This window comes from Papio anubis, chromosome 14 (genome assembly GCF_008728515.1).
Source record: "Papio anubis isolate 15944 chromosome 14, Panubis1.0, whole genome shotgun sequence".
Lineage (NCBI taxonomy): Eukaryota > Metazoa > Chordata > Mammalia > Primates > Cercopithecidae > Papio > Papio anubis.
The window spans coordinates 28,582,224-28,603,630 of record NC_044989.1 but is presented as its reverse complement, the minus strand read 5'-3'; the positions used below and the strand labels follow the sequence as shown (position 1 = coordinate 28,603,630).

The following is a 21,407-nucleotide window of genomic DNA, read 5'->3' as shown; positions in this document are numbered from 1 at the left end:
TAATTTTTAAGTTGGTAAATTGAGTAGTTATGAGTTTCTACAAGACCTAAGTTTTCTCCAGCAACTCCACCCTGCACATCCTCCTTCTCAGGGACTTTTATTAAAGAGCTAGAGAGACAAAGTTTGTATTTATTCAAGAATGGAACAAGTGTCAGTCTGTCAATAATCTGCTGGCAAGCAGCAGCACTGTCAGAAACTATGCCAATTGTCAGTTTGAGTTATATATATATATTTGAGGTAGCTTTTCAACACTCTGGTTTTGTTCCCTTGGCTTTTTCTTTTTTTTCCAAAAAACATACTAGGAGATATAAGACTTACTTCAGATTAAACTTGTTACATTAATAAAACACTCCTGGCCAGGTGAGGTGGCTCATGGCTGTAATCCCAGCACTTTGGGAGGCCAAGGCAGGTAGATCATGAGGTCAGGAGTTGGAGACCAGCCTGACCAACATGGTGAAACCCCGTCTCTACTAAAAATACAAAATTTAGCTGGACGTGGTAGTGGATGCCTGTAATCCCAGCTACTCGGGAGGCTGAGGCAGGAAAATCACTTGAACCCAGGAGGTGGAGGTTGCAGTGAGCCAAGATCGTGCCACTGCACCCCAGCCTGGGTGACAAGAGCAAGACTCTGTCTCAAAAAAAACAGAAAGAAGAAAGAAAGAAAAGAAAGAAAAGAGGGAAAGAAAGAAAAAGAAAAAGAAAGAAAGAAAGAAAGAAGGAAAGAAAGAAAGAAAAGAAAAGGAAAAGAAAAGAAAGAAGAGAAGAGAAGAGAAAAAAGAAAAGAAAAGAAAAGAAAAAAAGAAAGAAAGACACTCCTCTGGACTGCTTTTTTCTGTTGCACTGTATTACTTGCCTTTGTGGCTTTGTCGAGAATCAGTGTTTACATGATAGACCATAAATTAGTGTGCCTTTTAATAAATTTGTACAATAATCTATGAAAGTTCTAGATATTTACCTGTGATGTCACTGCTTTTGGAGGAAAAATTTGTCCTGTAAATCTGCTGAATCATTCTGATTAGGCAGCTGTAAAAATTAATACATACTTTAACTTGCCGATCCTATGCCAGGCTTGATTGAAAAGCCTCCAGGAACAGACCTTGGGTTCCCACCTTTTTGCATGTAATATCTGAAAGGAATGCTGAACCTATTAGCCTCAGGCAGTTAGTTTGTTCTCTCTTTTACACACACACACACACACATACACACACACACACACCCCTTCCCCACCCACACCACCTGTTCACTTGCTATCTTCCACCCTGTATACCCCACACAATGTGGTGTTATAAGTAAGATTTCACAACCACATAAGCTAGCAAAGATCCCTAAGAGGAAAGAAGCAAAGATTTATGGTCATTTTTGTAAAAATAAGGTTTAATAAAACATCAGCAATCTGCATGAGAAGGTAAATTACAATGAGAAACTTAAAAAGCTTATGGTCTAAGTCAACCAATGTAGAAGGTACTGGTTGAAGAAAACAAGCTTTGACTTTTAAAATTTCCTAACCAGGGGATTTATTTAGAAATTCTGGCATTCAAATGTACATGTAAAATCCAATTTAACAGATCAAAATTGTTACACTAAGTTTCACTTAGTATCTAAGTATCCAATCACAATTGTATCTAAGTTTCACTTTTGTTGAAGAAACATTATAAAGGTAATTAAAACTCTAGGCCTATACTTATATGGAACTAATTTATTTCCTATTTAACTACTGTTCATTGCGTAAAGTATGTTGTCCCAATTTTCAGCTGTTTTAAGAAATTATAAAACATTGAGATCTACTAGGAAGACGGACAGCCTATTTCTAAGTGATGCCACTAGTACAATCAGGCTTGGACTAAGTCTCTTCTCAGGGGCATCTTTGATTTAGCCATTGACTCACAAGGAAAACAGGAGGTGGATTTGGTTAGGGAGCAACAGCAAATTCAGCCTGACCATATTCCTAAACACATTTTCAGCATAAAGATGTAAAAAAAATTTTTTTTGGTTCAAAAGTTATGGTTGCCATGGAGACAAAAAGAATATACCTGAATTTATAAACTGAGACATATTTCAGTTCCTTGGCTTAAAATAATACATCTTTATATTCTTAGGAGACATATCTCAAGATGTTCCTTGCTTTGCCTTGAATACAAATTTTTTTGAAAAGCGTATGTTTCTCCTGAACACACTCATATTTCAAATTTACCACCTATTTTAAGCTTTAAAATTCTTCTTGCCAGCATTTTTCAGCAAAAAATAATAATAATAATAATTTCATGAATGTTTAGGTACTTTTTACAATGAAGGGACATGGCAGCATGGATACTGGGTAGTTGGCTAGGCTCTAAATACCTGATGACTCAATGCTTTGCACAAACCAGTCTTGCTGATTATTAAAATTTGTCCCTGGACAAAATTAAAGCAGCGCATGTTAAGGCTTCAAATGCAAAGGATTCACTGTAGTTGATTCTTTCAAGAATAGAAATCAACCATAACTTTGCTTTATAATTCATGTGATACACCACATTATAACAGATATCTACCGTGTTTCAATGATTTCTGAATGTCATAACATTTGGATTAAATTGTATACAAAAAAAATCACTAACCTGAAAAAAATCAGAGGAAAGAACAATATAAATTAGTGACACTGGAATTACAGAATAATTTTCTCCTAAGAAACAAAGTTTTATTTATTTCAAGTAGTGTTGCCAAGCAAATATTTGTAAAGAACACATTTTTATGACTGGAGGCTGTTTAAGTGGTTTTAAGAGTGCCTGAATAATTTTTAAACATGATAAATTTCCATCCTTTAAATTTAATGACCAATATTAATTAGCTCAGTGATTATTTTTTCACATTTAGTCTTTAAAAAAAAAAAAAAGATTCCTATTAACCAACATACTTAGTCTTGACCTGGATGAATTTACAAAAGCCAGACAATGGGATACAGATTAATGTGGTTTAACTAATACTGAGATTAATCAACATTGCCCTTTTTCCCTGCCAAAGGCTTATTTTCTAGACCTGCTTCACTATAACTACTAAAAGAGTACAACTAAAATTTTATTAGAAATCGCTCAGCTTACACACTCCAATCAGGAAGTTATTTAAATCACCTCAGATAAAAGCTTTGTGACCTAATACATCATATGTAGATCATGAACACTTTCAGAAAAGAATCATTTCAATATGTCAAGGACATAGTACCTATGTGAATAAAATGTGTGCTTCAATGTCTCACTGTAAGGAAAAAAATAATCAGTCAGGCTTCATATCAATTAGACAACTTTTACTAAATGAGAAAACTACATTTAAAATGTGCTTTAAAACAAAACGGAATTAGAAAAAAAGACATATGCATTTTAAAGAACTTTTGCACTGTGCTGAAAATGAAATATCTCTTGCAGTAAGTAATACAATGTGCCAATTCATAAAATATAAGTTAACAGGTTTCTCAATTTAACATTTTCAAAGACGATATTAAGGTCAAAAATGTCACATCTATGGTAGCACATATAGAAGGGCATTATAGATATGATGTCCATCCCTATGAAGCTTACAAATTTGACAATGCTCAATAAAAGCTTTTAGAATCACATCCAATAGTGTCACAGCCAAAGAATCACAAATCTGTGTCCTGTAAGTTCTCTCCTTCTAAAATCTTCATGTTAACTTTTCTACGCGTTGCCATTTGTTAATACTAACCCTTAAAAAAAAAGAATAGGAAAAGAAAGGCTGCAATAAACTCTTGATCAGGTACAGAAATTATTGCTACTATAGTTCACTACAAAGCATGTCTATACAATATCATATGACCTTTGATTATGAAAAAATCAGAATAAAAATCTTTAGTGACATAAGCCTTACAATCGTATACAACATTCACATGGCAATATTAGACAGTTAAGCACCCAATACCCATAGTTGACAAAATGTCCCACTGACCAGCATTCATTTAAATACATCCTTCGTATAGAGGGAGGAAAAAGAGATAGTGTCAGCTTTCCAAGGCTTGTCAAAAAAGGATTCTCATGTACTGTTGATCTAAAAACAAACAACAACAACAACAAAAACTCAAAAAAAAAAAAAAAAAAAGAAAAAAAAAAAAAAAAAAAAAAAAAAAAAAGAAAGAAAACCAATGCAGGTGAAGGTGTTACCAGGAAGTTAAGCATGCCAAAAGGTGTTCCGTGCGAATGAAAACCTAAAGCCAAGGTACCACATAATCACATTACCAACTAGTTGGGTAATACTATATGAGCCTTATCTTAAAGTTAAATGAAATGCTACTGCACAATAGAGCATCAATAAGTTAAAAATTAGAGTGCACAAATCCCAATCAGTGGCAATTCCTGTATAAAGCAAAATATTCACTATCAGCTGTAAAGTCTGCCCAGTCAAAATGTATGATTAAAATCACTGGATTGGACAATGTGCGTTTTTTAAAACAATCAATCTCTAAAATACCTTTTTAATGTAATGAGGCGTAAGTTTTCTTAGTAAGATTAAACAGATATCTAAGTAGATAAGCAAGGGAAAATAATAGTTGGTGAATGTCTGTAAAGCTCTTCCCATATTTCACTTTTAAAAATGTTTAGGGAAAAAAATTAGAAGTATTTGCCATTATTCTAGCGAAAACAAACAAACAAAAACAAAACAAGCTCAAAATAATTAAACAACCAAGCAACACTAAAACCACATTACACAGATGGATCATCATGCTTTCATCTGGTTTAACTATCACATCTAGTTTAACTGGGATGCTCTTCAACTTTAAAAATTGTGATACATGAAGATGTAACTTTAATGGATAATTTTGAATTTGGATTTAACTTTGTTGACTATAACAGAGTATACTTATTACAATACAGTGTAGCACATCTTTCTATTAGAAAAAAATTTAAGATCCTTTACCCGTCTCCTTAAGTTAAAGGTGTGACATCATAAAGGGTGTCAAATGGCTGGATGGTTTTACAGTGCACACTTATATATTATGAAGATGTCCTTAACAAATCTGACGGTTTCTTTACAGAATTCCTTTCTTCACCTTTTCTTCGGTGGATTAGCTGTTCGAGGTGGAGTGACAGGACGTCCAGAATTCAGTCCACCATACTGGTACTTAGCTTTCTTTTCAGATGGTTTCAATATCTTAAAGTAAATTATTAACAAATAATGTTATTCTTTCATATACAATAAGTTAAGAAAATTGTTACAATTGCGAGTTTTTTAAATAAATGGCATAAACTGCAAAAGTGCAATAAAAATGTAGAATAGCAAAGCTCCATAAACATTTCTTACATTTAAAGTGTGCAAGTGTCTGAACTTTCTCATTCCACTCATATTTTAATAACAAAAGTACACTAACTCTATCAACTATCCAATCCTTAGATTTAAGTAAAAAACTTTTTTAAATTAGTGTATCTGTGCTGTGGGGAAAAGAACACTGGTTTAAGAGTCAGAAGATCTATGTTGTCATCATAATTCTGATATAGTAACTTAGGAGGGTAATTAACTTACAAGTCACAAACTCTTCAGATCTTATTATTTACATATAAATAGATCTTTTTACTTAAAAAACAGCTTTATTGATATAAATCTAATTTTAGAACATTTCTGTCACCCCTAAAAGAAAGCCTGTTCCCATCAGCAGTCACTCCCCATTCCTGCTCTCCACTCTCCAACTAACTTTTAGAGTTAGTTGCTCTAACTCTAAGCAATTACTAATTTATTATCTGTCTCTACAGAATTGCCTATTCTGAAGATTTCATAAAACTGGCATCATATAATATGTGGTCTTTTATGACTGGCTTCTTTCACTTAGGTTTTCAAAACCAGTTTTGAAGTATCAGTCCTTCATTCCTTTTTATTGCTGAGTTGTACATTGTACAGTCCATTGTATGGATGTACCACATTTATCCATTCAGTAGCTGATGGACATCTGAATTGTGTGAATTTTTCAGCTATAAGGAATAATGCTGTTGTGTACATTTATGTAACAGTTTTTGTGTGAACATGTTTTCATAATCTTGGGTATACACCTAGAAGTAAAACTGCTGCATCATATGAGAACTCTATCCCTACCATTAATGTATGAAGATTCTAATGCCTCCAAATCCTTGCCAAAACTAGTTACTGTCTGGCTTTTTTATTATACTAATTCTGGGGGATGTAAATAGAGATTTAACTTACATTATACATAAAAAAGTCATGATTTTCCAAAAATAAAACAGTATAGGAAGACAAAGTATTTTTAAAAAAACTATTTAGAACATAATAGTGCCTCAGTGAAAAGAAGATATTAATCCAACACCACTATGACAACTGCTGGAAGGATAAGGTATGGTTACTATATTTAATTTGTAAATGAGCAACCATTTACCATTCAATTGTACTAATTGATGGAAACAGTATAATATGATAAAGAGAAAGAGGAATGGGAAAGCCCCAATGCATTTTAAGAGAAATATAGTGTGTGTACATCATAGACATAGAATAGCCTTTGCAAGAGCAAAGTACTGAAGCCGTTTTACTCAGTGAACAAGAATGATCTGTAGTAGCACACTAAAGCTAAAACTGGCTTCTTTTTAAAATGTACATGTTGAAACCAAAAGTTGGTTCTTCAAAAGAATAAACAAGATAGACTGCTAACTAGATTAAGAAAAGATCCAAATAAGCGCAATCTGAAATGACAAAGGTGACATTACAACCAACCCCACAGACATGTAAAATATCTTGAGATGATAAACATCTGTGCACACAAACTAGAAAACCTAGAAGAAATGAATAAATTCACAGAAACACGCATCCTCCAAAGAAATGAATAAATTCATAGAAACACACGACCTCCCAAGACATGAATAAATTCAAGAAACACAACCTCCCAAAAAAATGAATAAATTCATAGAAACACACACAAACTCCAAGATTGAACCAGGAGGAAATTAAAATCCTGAACAGAACAATAACAAGTTCCAAAATTGAATCAGTAATAAAAAAATCTATAAACCAAAAAAGCCCTGGCCCAGAAAGATTCACAGCTGAATTATATCAGATGTACAAAGAGCTAGTACCAAACCTACTGAAGCTATTCCAAACAATCCAGGAAAAGGACCTCCTCCCTAACTCAGTCTACACAGCCAGCGTCATTGTAATACCAAAACCCAGCAGAGGCACAGTGAAAAAAGAAAACCTCAGGCCAATGTCCCTGATGAACACAGATGCAAAATCGTCAACAAAATACTGAAACCGAATCCAGCAACACATCAAAAAGTTAACTCACCACAATCAAGAAGGGTTTATTCCTGGGGTGCAAGGTTTCAACATATGCAAATCAATGTGATTCACCTCATAAACAAAATTAAAAACAAACACCATATGATCATCTCAATAGATGCAGAAAGGCTTTCAATACAATTCAACATCCTTTCATGTTAAAAACCCTCAACAAATTAGACATCGAAAAATTAGAAACATACCTCAAAATAGTAAGAGCCATCTGACAAACCCACAGCCAATATCGTACTAAAAAGGGAAACGCTGGAAGCATTCCCTTTGAGAACTGGAACAAAAGACAAGAATGACCATTCTCACCACTCTCATTCAACAGAGTACTGAAAGTCCCTGCCAGAGTAATCAGGCAAGATAAAGAAATAAAAGGCATCCAAATAAGAAGAGAGGAAGATAAACTATCTTTACTGATGATAATGATTCTATACATAGAAAACCCCAGACTCTGCCAAAATGTGCCTAGAACTGATAAACAACTTTGATAAAGTTTCAGGATACAAAATCAATGTATAAAAACCAGTAGCATTTCCATACACCAAAAACATCCAAGCTGAGAGCCAAATCAAGAACTGCATTTACAATAGCCACAAAAAGAATACCAAGGAATACAGCTAACCGAGGAGGTGAAAGATCTCTACAACTATAAAGCACTGCTCAAAGAAATCAGATATGATGCAAACAAATGGAAAAACATTCCATGCTCATGGATAGAAGAATCAATATTGTTAAAATGTCCATACTGCCGAAAGTAGTTTACAGATTCAATGCTCTTCCTATCAAACTACCAACGTCATTTTTCACAGCATTAGAAAAAAACTTTTCTAAAATTCGTATGAAATTGAAAAAGAGCCTGAATAGTCAAAGCATCCTAAGCAAAAAGAACAAAGCCAGAAGCATCACACTACCCAACTTCAAGGTATACTATAAGGCTACAGTAACCAAAACAGCATACTGGTACCAAAACAGACATATAAACCAATGGAATAGGATGGAGGCAGTCAGAAATAAAGCTGTACTCCTGCAAACATCTGATCTTGAACAAAGTCAACAATAACAAGCAATGGGGAAGAGACTATTTGATAAATGGTGCTAGGATAACTGGCTAGCCATATGCAGAAGACTGAAACTGGACCCCTTTCACCATATACAAAAATTAACTCAAGATGGATTAAAGATTTAAATATAAGACCTCAAACTATAAAAATCCCAGAAGAAAACCTAGGAAACACCATTCTGGACACTGGCCTTGGGAAATAATTTATGACCAAGTCCCCCAAAGCAACTGCAACCAAAACAATGATTGACAAGTGGGACCAAAATAAACTAAAAAGCTTCTGCACAGCAAAATAAATTATCAACAGAATAAACAAACAACCTATAGAATGAGAGAAAATACAAACTATGCATCCAACAAAAGTCTAATATCCAGACTCTATAAGGAACTTAATTCAACAAGCAAAACACAACTCCATTAAAAATGGGCAAAGGACAAGAACAGACACTTCTCAAGAAACAAACATGCAGCCAACCAACGTATGAAAAAATGCTCATCACTAATCATTAGATAAATGTAAATCAAACCACATGATATTGTCTCACACCAGTCAGAATGGCCATTAATAAAAAGTTAAAAGATAACAGATGTCAGCAAGCTTGCAGAGAAAAAGGAATATTCAAACATTGCTGGTGGGAGTGTAAATAGTTCAGCCACTGTGGAAAGCAGTGTGTAGATTTCTCAAGGAACTTGAAACCACCACCATTCAACCCAACAATCCCACTACTTTGGGTAGGTACAAAAAAAGACAAGCACTTGTAAGGCCGGGCGCGGTGGCTCAAGCCTGTAATCCCAGCACTTTGGGAGGCCGAGACGGGCGGATCACGAGGTCAGGAGATCGAGACCATCCTGGCTAACCCGGTGAAACCCCGTCTCTACTAAAAAATACAAAACACTAGCCGGGCGAGGTGGCGGGCGCCTGTAGTCCCAGTTACTTGGGAGGCTGAGGCAGGAGAATGGCGTAAACCCGGGAGGCGGAGCTTGCAGTGAACTGAGATCCGGCCACTGCACTCCAGCCCGGGCAACAGAGCGAGACTCCGTCTCAAAAAAAAAAAAAAAAAAAAAAAGACAAGCACTTGTATGTTAGTCACAGCACTATTCACAATAGCAAAGACATGTAATCAACCTAGATGTCCATCAACAGTGAACTGGATAAAGAAAATGTGGTACATATACACTATGGAATACTATGTGACCATAAAAAGGAAGGAAATCAGGTCCTTTGCAGCAACAGGGATGCAGCTGGAAGCCTTTATCCTAAGCCAATTAATGCAGGAAGAGAAAAATCAAATACCACATTTTCTCACTCATAAGCAGGAGCTAAACACTGGGTAAACATGGACATAAAGACAGCAACAATAGACACTGGGTACTACTAGAGTGGAAAGGGTGAGGAGGGGTGTGAAATGAAAAACTCTATGCTCACTACCTGGGAGATAAGATCATTCATATACCAAACCTCAGCAATATGTAATTTACACATGGAACAAACCTGCACATGTACCCCCTGAACCTAGTAGCATATATAAATTACAACAAAAGTGAGCAAAGAACCCCTGTACATGGTATACAATGTGCTTCCTCAAAAACAAAAAACTCTAGATTGTTCTTAATTTAGAATATTTTTAAGCACAATGTCTTTAAGCACAATCTGTCCAATACCAAAAAAGAAAAATATTAAGTGATAGATTATGATTATGGCCAAAAGCTCTCTAATTCAAACTCCAGTAAATTAGTAAAAGTTGATGTGACTGTGGCTGACTCTGGATTTGACTGATACCATGTCATGTATCCAAAAAAAAAAAAAAAAAAAAAAAAAAAATCTGAGTATTATCAAAAAAAAAAAAAAAAATGTTCCTATGACATAAATGGGGAGTTTAATATTATTTTGAAAGTTTTTTTCCTTAGGAAACTTTTTTTTTTTTTTTGAGGCCACGTCTTGCTCTGTTGCCCAGGCTGGAGTGCAGTGGCGTGATCTCGGCTCACTGCAACCTCCGCCTCGTGGGTTCACACCATCCTCCTGCCTCAGCCTCCCAAGTAGCTGGGACTACAGGTGCATGCCACCACACCCGGCTAGTTTTTTTGTATTTTTAGTAGAGATGGGGTTTCACAGTGTTAGCCAGGATGGTCTTGCTCTCCTGACCTCATGATCCGCCCACCTCAGCCTCCCAAAGTGCTGGGATTATAGGCATGAGCCACAGCACCCAGCCAGAGAACTATTTTACTTTATTTTCATCAAGAGAATTATAAACATCGAGAGAGTTTGTAATTCTCTTTTCCCAGTGTCTGTTCTACCCATTTACTTTGCAAAAGAAAACAAAAGCCTAAACTATTCATTACATTCACATTCTTTTAGTAAGCCACTATTCAACAGGCCATACAGGAATTTTAACAATTTAAACATCTGAATCAAGAATGACTGACATAACTTAGGTTCCCTAAAACGGTATTTGATATACACCACAAATGCTGGAAACTTTGTGACTGAAAACAGAACTATCTAATGAATTTGAGTGGTAATCACTTCTGAATTAAATAGACTTTCAACACTTGCTCAAGGAAAGTTCCTAAATTTAAAAGGAATTCGATAATAGTTTCTATTAGATTTCTAGTTTTTATATATTTATGTTTACATCATACCTGAAATGAACACATCAAAGTTTCATCCACACTCATCATTCCACCAGCATTATCAAACTCGCCACAGTAATTTGGGGCTGAAAATAAGGTTACCAACTGTCGTTTAGCAAAAAATTCATATCCATCTTCCACCACCTGTTAAAGGAAATGTCAGAAGAAAAAAACATCTATTGGTAAGTAATTCTGAACCATCTATACTAATTAAGATTAAGGTGGCAAAGACTGTGCCCCACCTTACCCTCAAAGCACCCTGTTTTGTTTTGGAAGTTGTGATTTTTATTCTAAAACTTTGCTTAGAACATTAAAATTGGTGTGCCTTTTCTATAATGGCAACAATTTAGCTTAATTGGAATACTAAATTCATCACTCCTGAAAGCTTAAAAATCATGCCATTTGCAAGGCTCCCCACGAAACAAAATATACTAATAGGTATCATGACTACAGGGAGCTGGGACACTAAGTACTTTTATTTTTTTTAAGTTTTAATTTAATTTTATTTTAATTAATCTACATGTGTTTTGGAGGGACACCAATTACTACTTTGATGAGGGCATTATAATCCAACTACAGAATCCTTCATTAAATGAGCAACAACCAGACAATGAAAGACTTTGCAAAGAGCTTACTTCTTGCTTTGCTTTTAAAATATCTATTATTATTTATTATATGGCTACATACTGAAAACATTACTGGCTACACACTGAAAATATTGCTAAGTTGAGTTTAATTTACACAGATCATGCTCCTTAAATTAACTGCCAACAGACTGTATTTTTATTTTTATTTTTAATTTTTTGAGATGGAATCTTGCTCTGTCACCCAGGCTGGAGTGCAGTGGTATGATCTCGGCTCACTGCAACCTCTGCCTCCCAGATTCAAGCCATTCTCCCGCCTCAGCCTCCCAAATAGCTGGGATTACAGGCACCCACCACCAAGCCCGACGAATTTTCGTATTTTTAGTAGAGATGAGGTTTCGTCATGTTGGCCAGGCTAGTTTCGAACTCCTGACCTCAGGTGATCTGCCCACCTCAGCCTCCCAAAGTGCTGGGATTACATGCATGAGCCACCGTGCCTGGCCTTGATGAGTTAACATTTCTAGAACCAGTTGTCAATTTCTGAGTAATTTAAACAACTTTTCTCTCAGTCTACAAATTTGAGGTACGCAATAATATGTAAATATTTTATGTTTGTTTATGGTGGGCAAGATTATTTTTAAATTTATTTTAGAGATCCTTTAATTAGCAAAATTATCCTACACCACTTGCTAACACAAAAAAGCAATTACAAAGGCATTTACTTATTAAAATAACTCCTACCTCAGTACTAGAAACATGCTTCTGTTGAAATTACCTTATGGTACAATTTAGATGAACCTTTTCTCCTAAGACCACAGCCACATTATCTAATCCCTGTGACTCCTGACCGACAGAGCGCATGGTACTCATATTTTTAGTTGCTTCTGTGGTTTTTGTGTGGAGACAGGGTCTCGCTCTGCTGCCTAGGCTGGAGTGCAATGGCACAATCTTCGCTCACTGCAGTCACGACTTCCTGGGGCTCAAGAGATCTTCCCATCTCAGTCTCCTGAGTAGCTGAGACCACAAGTGTGTAGCACCATGCCTGGCTAATTTTTTTGTTATTTATTTATTTATTCATTTATTTATTTTTGAGACAGAGTTTCACTCTTGTTGCCCAGGCTGGAGTGCTACCGTGCAATCTCGGCTCACTGCAACCTCCACCTCTTAGGTTCAGGCCATTCTGCCTCATTCTCCCAAGTAGCTGGGATTACAGGCAAGTGCCACCATGCCCAGCTAAGTTTGTATTTTTAATAGAGATGGGGTTTCTCCATGTTTGTCAGGCTGGCCTCGAACTCCTGACCTCAGGTGATCCACCTGCCTCAGCCTCCCAAAATGCTGAGATTTCATGTGTCAGCCACTGCGCCCGGCCAATTTTTTGTGTTTTTTGTAGAGACAGGGTTTCGTGTTTCACTGTGCTGCCCAGGCTGGTCACGCACTCCATGTTTTTAGTTCTTGGTTTGTCAGTTTGCTTACTTGTTCATTCTTTCAAATTTTCTTTTTTAAAGGCAATATTTGTAGAATTTGAGAGACAATATTTGAAAATAAGCACAATAGGAGGATTTTGGCAGTTTCTGGAAAACAGAAGACCAGCAAGCTAGTGTAGTTCAGAAACCTGATTTTTAAAAATCATCATTTATTTCTGAAAAGAGCAGTGAATAAAGATCTATGGCTGAAAAAAGCTGATTATCAGGGGTCATTTTAGTTATGAAACTTAGCAATTCTGCCTTGTTATCTAATAAATAGAAGGCATATTTATCAAAATCATAAACACAGTTTTACTGATTTAAAAAACTGTTTGCTGGGCTGGGCACGGTGGCTCACGCCTGTCATCTCAGCACTTTGGGAGGCCGAGGTGGGCAGATCACGAGGTCAGGAGTTCAAGATCAGCCTGGTCAACCCAGTGAAACCCTGTCTCTACTGAAAATACAAAAACTAGCCAGGTGGGGTGGCATGCGCCTGTAGTCCCAGATACTCAGGAGCTGAGGCAGGAGAATCGCTTGAACCCGGGAGGCGGAGGTTGCAGCGAGCCAAGATGGTGCCACTGCACACCAGCCTGGGCGACAGTGTGAGACTGTCTCACAAAACACCACCACCACCACCAACAACAAAATACTACTTTGCCAAACAACAACAGCAAAATACTACTTTGTCAAAAGCAAAGGATGTGGGAACATGACCTCATTTCAATGGAACCACAAAAAAATCCTGCTAAATAAAAGTGGCATGTAATATACAATATGCAAAGAATGAAAAGCCAGGCACTTGTATCACTTAGGATCAAAGAAAGAGGCAGCAGCAGTGTGTGTCACGGGGAGTAAAGCTCCAGAAAAAAAGGGAAGTACTGTGGGACAGCATATACTTAATTAAATATGCTTTTATTAGTTAATTTATTCAACACTATGTGTGCATGATACAATATGCTACAATGTCAGCAACTGTACAAATCAACAGAGATTCAAAAACAAGTCGTAATCCCTTCCTTAGAGAGTATGCAACCTAGTGGTGGAGGACATAAAAGATAACCAAAAACCCTAAACTGTATAAATGTTTTTATAATGAAAAATTTCAAATATACACAAAAGTAGATCAAGACGACTCGAATTAACTCCCATTAACTCATCAGCCTAATTCAATACTTTTCATGATTTTGCAACATTTGTTTCATTTATCTTCCCCCTCCCCCTTTCTCTCTGCTGATATTATTTTAAAGCAAATCTCAGGCATGTCATTTTACCTCTACACATTTGAATATGCATTCCTGGAAAAACACAGACATTCTTCTTACATAACAATTAATGATTATGACACAGCTAAAATAATTGATACCGGCCAGGAGCAGTGGCTCACACCCGTAATTCCAGCACTTTGGGAGGCTGAGGTGGGCAGATAACCTGAGGTCAGGAGTTTGACACCAGCCTGGCCAGCATAGTGAAACCCTGTCTGTACTAAAAATACAAAAATTAGCCAGGTGTGGTGGCAGGCACCTGTAGTCTTAGCTAGTTGGGAGGCTGAGGCAGGAGAATCACTTCAACCCGGGAGGCAGAAGTTGCAGTGAGCAGAGATCGCGCCACTGCACTTCAGCCTGGGTGACAGACTGAGACTCGGCCTCAAACAAAAATAAACAATTAAAATAAACAATTAAAAGATTAAATAATTGATACCTATTACCGAGTCTACAATCAAATTTTCTTTTTTGAGACTGGGTTTCACACCCATTGCACGAGCTGCAGTGAAATGGTGCAATCTACACTCACTGCAACCTCCACCTCCCGAGCTCAAGCAATTCTCCTGCCACAGCCTCCCAAGTAAGCTGGGACTACAGGTGCACGCCACCACACCTGGCTAAGTTTTGTATCTTCTGTAGAGACGGGGTTTTGTCACGTTGCTCAGACTGGTCTCCAACTCCTGGGGCTCAAAGGATCCACCCACCTCAGCCTCCTAAAGTGCTGGAATTACAGGCATGAGCCACTGCACCCAGCCACAATCAAATTCTTCAATGGTCTAAAAAATGCTTTTTTAAAGTGTGGTTTGTTCTTATCAAAATCGCCATTATGCACAAAGACCATACAAAAATGAGGCTGGGCACAGTGTGCTCAGGCCTGTAATCTCAGCACTTTGGGAGGCCGAGACGGGCAGATCACTTGAGCTCAGGAGTTCAAGGCCAGCCTGGCCAACATAGTGAAACCGTGTTTCTACTAAAAATACAAAAATGAGCCAGGCGTGGTGGTGTGCGCCTGTAATCCCAGCTGCTCCAGAGGCTGAAGCAGGAGAATCACTTGAGCCTGGGAGGTGGAGGTTACAGTGAGCAGAGATCGTGCCAGTGCACTCCAGCCTGGGCGACAGACTGAGACTCTATGTCAAAAAAAAAAAAAAAAGGAAAAAAAAAAATCTAAATCATGTCTGCAAAGCTTCAAAGCCGCACTGAAAATTTTGTTAGATTTGCTGTATACTACAAAAACACATTTTTTTTTTTTTGAGACTGGGTCTGGCTCTTTCACAAGGGCTGGAGAGCAGTGGCATAAACATGGCTCACTGCAGCCTTGATCTCCTAAGCTCAAGCGATCCTCCCACCTCAGCCTCCCATGTAGCTGAGACCACAGGTATGCATCACCACACCCAACTAAATTTTTTATTTTTTTGTAGAGACGGGATCTCATTTTGTTGCCCAGGCTGGTCTCAAACTCCTGTGCTTAAGCAATCCATCTACCTCAGCTTGCCAAAGTGCTGGGATTATAGATGTGAGCCACCACGCCCAGTCCCCAAATATTTCTAAACATTTCCTCTTTTAGAGTGATAAAAGGTTAACAAATCATTAGATCGTTAAGTGTGAGATGCAGGAACTGGCTCTGCCGCCTCTCCTACTGCTTTCCTTGTACAACTCATTTAGGTTTCTTGGATATGTTTCCTCAAAACAAAACGAGAGGACTTATATGAAGTTAACAAATAATAAACGTTTAAGAGTCCAGGCGTGGTGGCACACACCTATAGTCCCAGCTACTTGTGAGGCTGAGGCACGAGAATTGCTTGAACCCAGGAGGCACAGGTTGCAGTGAGCAGAGATTGCGCCATTGCACTCCAGTCTGGGTGACAGAACAAGATGCTGTCTGCCCTCCCCGTCTGCCCCCAAAAAAAGAAAGAAAAAAGAAAACACTTAAGAGTCTTATCTTTCATACCTGATGAGCTCGACAAATCAAATCTAAATCATGACGATTCAGAAATTTACTGACTACATCAGCTCCAAAAGTAAAGGAAACACCACGATCATTTTCTCCCCAGCCTTGCACATCTTTATCTGGATCAGACCATAGCAGATCACAGAGCAAACCTTTAAAGGACAGAAATACAGCAATTAAGAACAAAATTTACAGATTTATAGCACATCTACATCAAATTTCAGTTCCTCTCTGACCCTCTTACTTTTTACTAAACAATGACAATCACTTGCCCAGCCTATGTAACTCATATTTTTGTTAAAGCAACCATACAAATATAATCTTCCATGGCCTCTTAAGGTAGTGCTTTCCAACCCTTTCCACATATAGGAAATATGTGTATGGCACTTATAGCACAATAATATATGGAAAACACTGTTCATCTTTTGTGTAGTTTCTCCATATGAATAACCAAAGAACCCAGCAGCATTTCCTCAATAGTTCATCCTTTCCTTACAGTTCCACTGTTTCTGAGCACCAGTCTATTCCGTTAGTCTATTTGATTCATCCCTGAGCCAGTAACAGACTAGAGCTTTTAAACAAGTCTTTATATTCGGCAAGGCTAGTATCCTCCATTTTTTTTTCTCTCAAGATTGTCTCAGTTACTTTTTGATCTTTTGTTTTTCCACATAAACATTAAAAACAATTTGCCTAATTCCATAAAAAACTCAATTGTGATTTCATTGGAATTGTATTTGATCTATAGATCACTTGAGGGGTAAAAAAAAACCATTTTCTACTGAGGGCCTGAGGATTTTTTTTTAAATGTGGAAGAACAAAATCAGATCAGATCCTTGACTTTGGTAATGTCTGGAGCCTTGGAAAAGAGGTCACGGTTAAAAATATTTACCTGAGTATTGTTATCATATTAATGGTAATGGAAATCTTAAGAGGCACTCAGACCACCTTGGGAATACAAAGTGAGAAGACGAGTAAATGAATTCTGAGGACTCCAAACATTTAATAGGCAGGCAGGTGAGGGAGAATGAGCATAAGTATTGAGAAGGAATGATCAAGACAAAAGGCTTAGTAAAGGTATCCTGAAAGGGGAAACAACTGTCCTAAAGTAGGACATGTGCCATGAACAAGGGCAGTAAGACAAAGACCAAAAATGTGCCACTTACAATTAAATCATCAGAACTTAATGCAAGTTTCTTGGTGATTGAGGGTAACAGAGTGGGTAAAAGTCCAACTGTAGTGATATTAAAAGAAGGGTGGATGTTGAGATGATAGTGATTTTCTAAGAATTATAGTGGCTAAGATATATATGTGTGTGTGTGTGTGTGTGTGTGTGTATATTTATCTGAGACGGAGTCTCAGGCTGGAGTGCAGTGGCGCAATCTCGGCTCACTGCAAACTCCACTCCCGGGTTCATCCCATTCTCCTGCCTCAGCCTCCTGAGTAGCTGGGACTACAGGCGCACACCCCACACCCAGCTAATTTTTTGTATTTTTAGTACAGACAGGGTTTCACTGTCTTAGCCAGGATGGTCTCAATCTCCTAACCTCATGATCCGCCTGCCTCAGTCTCCCAAAGTGCTGGGATTACAGATGTGAGCCACCACGCGCGGCCGAGAAGATATTTTTTAAAAAGTAAGTCAGTTTTAAGAATTTTAAAGAATCCATAAACATCACAGTATGGTTTAGGAGGGAAGGACATCTTCATTTTCAGTTACAGTACATCGTATCTTGACAGAGGCATTATAAAACCATCTGTAGAATTAGTGGCAATGTACTCAGTTTCTATCGTTGATATATCCCAAGCTTCCTGTATGATGTTTTAAGAAATTCACTAGCACACAAAATCCACTGGAAGAGTCAGTCTCAAATCGTAAGCCCTTTCTGGTTGAAGCTGACTCTTCGAAAATATACACACACCCAGTGCTTAATAATGCTCTCATACTTTCCAGCCTGTTTCCAGTAGAAAGCTAAGGTATTAAGAATCTATAATTTCAGTGTGACAATAAAACTGTATAGAATACAGTTTAAGGTTTAGGAAATATGACAGTGTTGATGCATTAAAAAAATCAAATAATGGTAGCAACAACAATCTGGAATTCTTTAACCTTAACAGGGTCAAGATAAGAATTTCAGGCCGGGTACAGTGGCTAATGCCTGTAATCCTAGCACTTTGGGAGGCCAAGGTGGGCGGATCACCTGAGGTCAGGAGTTCCAGAGCAGCCTGGCCAACATGGTGAAAACCCGTCTCTATTAAAAATACAAAAATTAGCTGGGCAGTGGCAGGTGCCTGTTATTCCAGCTACTCGGGAGGCTGAGGCAAGAGAACTGCTTGAAACTGGGAGGCGGAGGTTGCAGTGAGCTAAGATCACGCCACTGCACTCCAGTCTGGGCAACAAGAGTGAAATTCCGTCTCAAAAAAAAAAAAAAAAAGGTTTTCAGTCAAGGTTCATTGTTTAATGAGCTAGCATCGCAATCAACTAGACTGTTTCAAATAATGTATTAATTTATAAATTAAATTTCTGAATGTTGCAGACGCTATCAAAGATTAAAATAATCGTTTTCAGCATCTCAAAAACTTCTCATTAAAATATGCTAAAATAAAATATGCTAAAAATAGAAGCCTAGCATATCACACTTGAAATTTACATCTGAACTATAAACAAATTCTGAAGAATGACTAATACATATTTATATTATACCTTATTTTAAAAATAGCACTTTGGGTGTTTTTTGAAAGACAGGGTCTCACTCTGTCACCCAGGCTAGAGTGCAGGACCACAATCACAGGTCACTGCAGCCTCAACTTCCTGGGCTCAAGTGATCCTCCTGCCTCAGTCTCCTGAGTAGCTGGGGCACCACCACACGTGGCTAATTAAAATTTTTTTTTCTCTCTCTCTGTAGAGGTGGGTGTTATGTTGCCCAGGTTGGTCTCCACTCCTGGCCTCAAGTGATCTTCCTGCCTTGGCCTCCCAAAGTGCTGGAATTACAAGCACGAACTAGTGCACAAGGCCTAAAAACAGCATTTTAAATAAAATACTATTTAAATACTAGTTTCTATTACATCAAGTCAAATGTATTCTATAATGACAATAAAAAACTGTGATAAAATGCATACTTTTAAAAATAATCAACACAAGTCGTGTTATGTAAAAAAGCTCAACGCAGGCCAGAGCAGTGGCTCACGCCTGTAATCCCAGCACTTTGGGAGGCCAAGGCGGGTGGATCACGAGGTCAAGAGATCAAGACTATTCTGGCCAACATGGTGAAACCTCGTCTCTACTAAAAATACAAAAAATTAGCCGGGCGCAGTGGTGGCTGCCTATAGTCCCAGCTACTCAGGAGGCTGAGATTGCGCCATTGCCCCCCAGGCTGGTGACACAGAAAGACTCTGTCTCAAAAAAAAAAAAAAGCTTATAACACAATTTATTACAACATACAGTGTATTACATGGCTACTGACATCAGAGGATCTATACCATTTATAATGGTTGATGTGTAGTGCTGAGTAGCATTTTTTGTGGTGGTTGTTTCATTTTTTTTTTTTTTTTTTGAGATAGTTTCACTCTGTCACCCAGGCTGGAGTGTAGTGGTGTGATCTCGGCTCACTGCAACCTCTTGTCTCCCGGGTTCAAGTGATTCTCGTGCCTCAGCCTCTTGAGTAGCTAGGATTACAGGTACGCACCGCCATGCCCAGCTAATTTTTGTTATTTTTAGTAGATATGGGGTTTCGTCTTGTCTGATCAGGCTGGTGTTAAACTCCTGACCTCAAGTGATCCTGACCACCTCAGCCTCCCAAAGTGCTGGGATTACAGGCGTGAGCGCCACTGCTCCCAGTCTTCCCACAGATTTCCAATGTAATTTTCACAAAACTGACCACAGGTCTCTAGAGCCTTAAGAGCTCTAAAAATTTAAGCCAGGTACAGCCCATGCCTGGAGTCCTAGCTACTTAGAAGCTGAGGCAGGAGGATTGCTTGAGCCTAGGAATTCGAGTCCAGCCTGGGCAACAAAAAGAAATCCCTCCCACATCCCCTTGAAAAAAAGCTCTAAAAATTTGAAATAGAGGATGCAGAAAATAACAAAAAACTACTAGACAATTCAAAAGAAGGTAGTTGTATCCTTGCCTAAGAAGCAAAGAATAGATTATTTTAATTAAAAAACTTTTGGCTAATTTAACAAGTTTTTGAAAAACAACCAATGCCAGGATGAACGAGGGAATTTAGAAAAATAGATGAGGACTCAATAGCAAAATCTTTTTTGTGATCAAATAAGGGTGACAGAACCACATTATGACTATAAATAAAAAGGTTCCACATTTTGAGGATCAGTGCAAAGTGAAAAATTTTGTATTACTGCAAATAAAGTAATCTGCAGCTGGCTTACTGACTATAAAAAAAACTCTTTTATTTATTACATAAACCAATCCTACTTCCACTAAATGTAATCAGGTTCAAATATGACAACACTTTACACAAAATAATTAAACTATAGAGAGCTATACTTACCTGTATCAGGGACATCAGTAGGTCTCATAATTCTCCGAATCTGCTCCATAGATTGCAGGTCTGGTGACAATCCTAAAAATAAAAAGATGAGACATAGTACTGATAGCTAAAAATTTCAATATTTTAATAGTCACTGAATAAACAGCATACAATCAAAATAGATTCACCATGTGAAATCAAAGATACTGAAAAGTGTCCCATTTAATGTCTTTTTTTTTTTTGGGACAGAGTCTTACTCCATCACCCAGGCTAGAGTGCAGTAGCGTGATCTCAGCTCACTGCAACCTACACCTTCTGGGTTCAAGCGATTCTCCTGCCTCAGCCTCCCAAGTAGCTGGGACTATAGGCGCGCGCCACCACACCCAGCTAATTTTTTGTATTTTTAGTAAAGACGGGGTTTCACCATGTTGGCCAGGCTGGTCTCGATCTCTTGACCTCATGATCCGCCTGCCTCGGCCACCCAAAGTGCTGGGATTACAGGCATGAGCCACCGCGCCTGGCTCCTTTTAACGTCTTAAAGGGCAACATAGTGTTATTAGGAATCCCACTCTGATACAATAAAGCATTATAATTTTTTTTTTCCATTTTTCCCTACTAGGGAAAAGAAATTCCTTTATATTTCAAAAGACTTCCTAAGGAAAAAAAACCCACCATTCTTTTTTCCAATCATTCCCTGGCCTTCATAGAAACATA

General features: G+C 37.8%; 1 protein-coding gene across 2 annotated transcripts in view; it reads right to left on the bottom strand.

Moving 5' to 3' along the window:
- Nucleotides 1-1,355: 1,355 nt before the first annotated feature.
- The window catches only part of PPP1CB (protein phosphatase 1 catalytic subunit beta), a 52,195-nt gene continuing 32,143 nt past the window's right edge, over nucleotides 1,356-21,407 (bottom strand). The window contains exons 5-8 of one of the 2 annotated variants that reach the window (XM_003908455.4): nucleotides 20,715-20,786; nucleotides 16,215-16,366; nucleotides 10,967-11,101; nucleotides 1,356-5,133 (exon numbers count right to left, since the gene is read on the bottom strand). In XM_003908455.4, the coding sequence (XP_003908504.1) occupies nucleotides 5,029-5,133; nucleotides 10,967-11,101; nucleotides 16,215-16,366; nucleotides 20,715-20,786 (464 nt within the window). In that variant the 3' untranslated portion in view covers nucleotides 1,356-5,028. The remainder of the gene's footprint in view (nucleotides 5,134-10,966; nucleotides 11,102-16,214; nucleotides 16,367-20,714; nucleotides 20,787-21,407) is intronic. The other variant, XM_009183915.3, reaches the window with a different exon arrangement.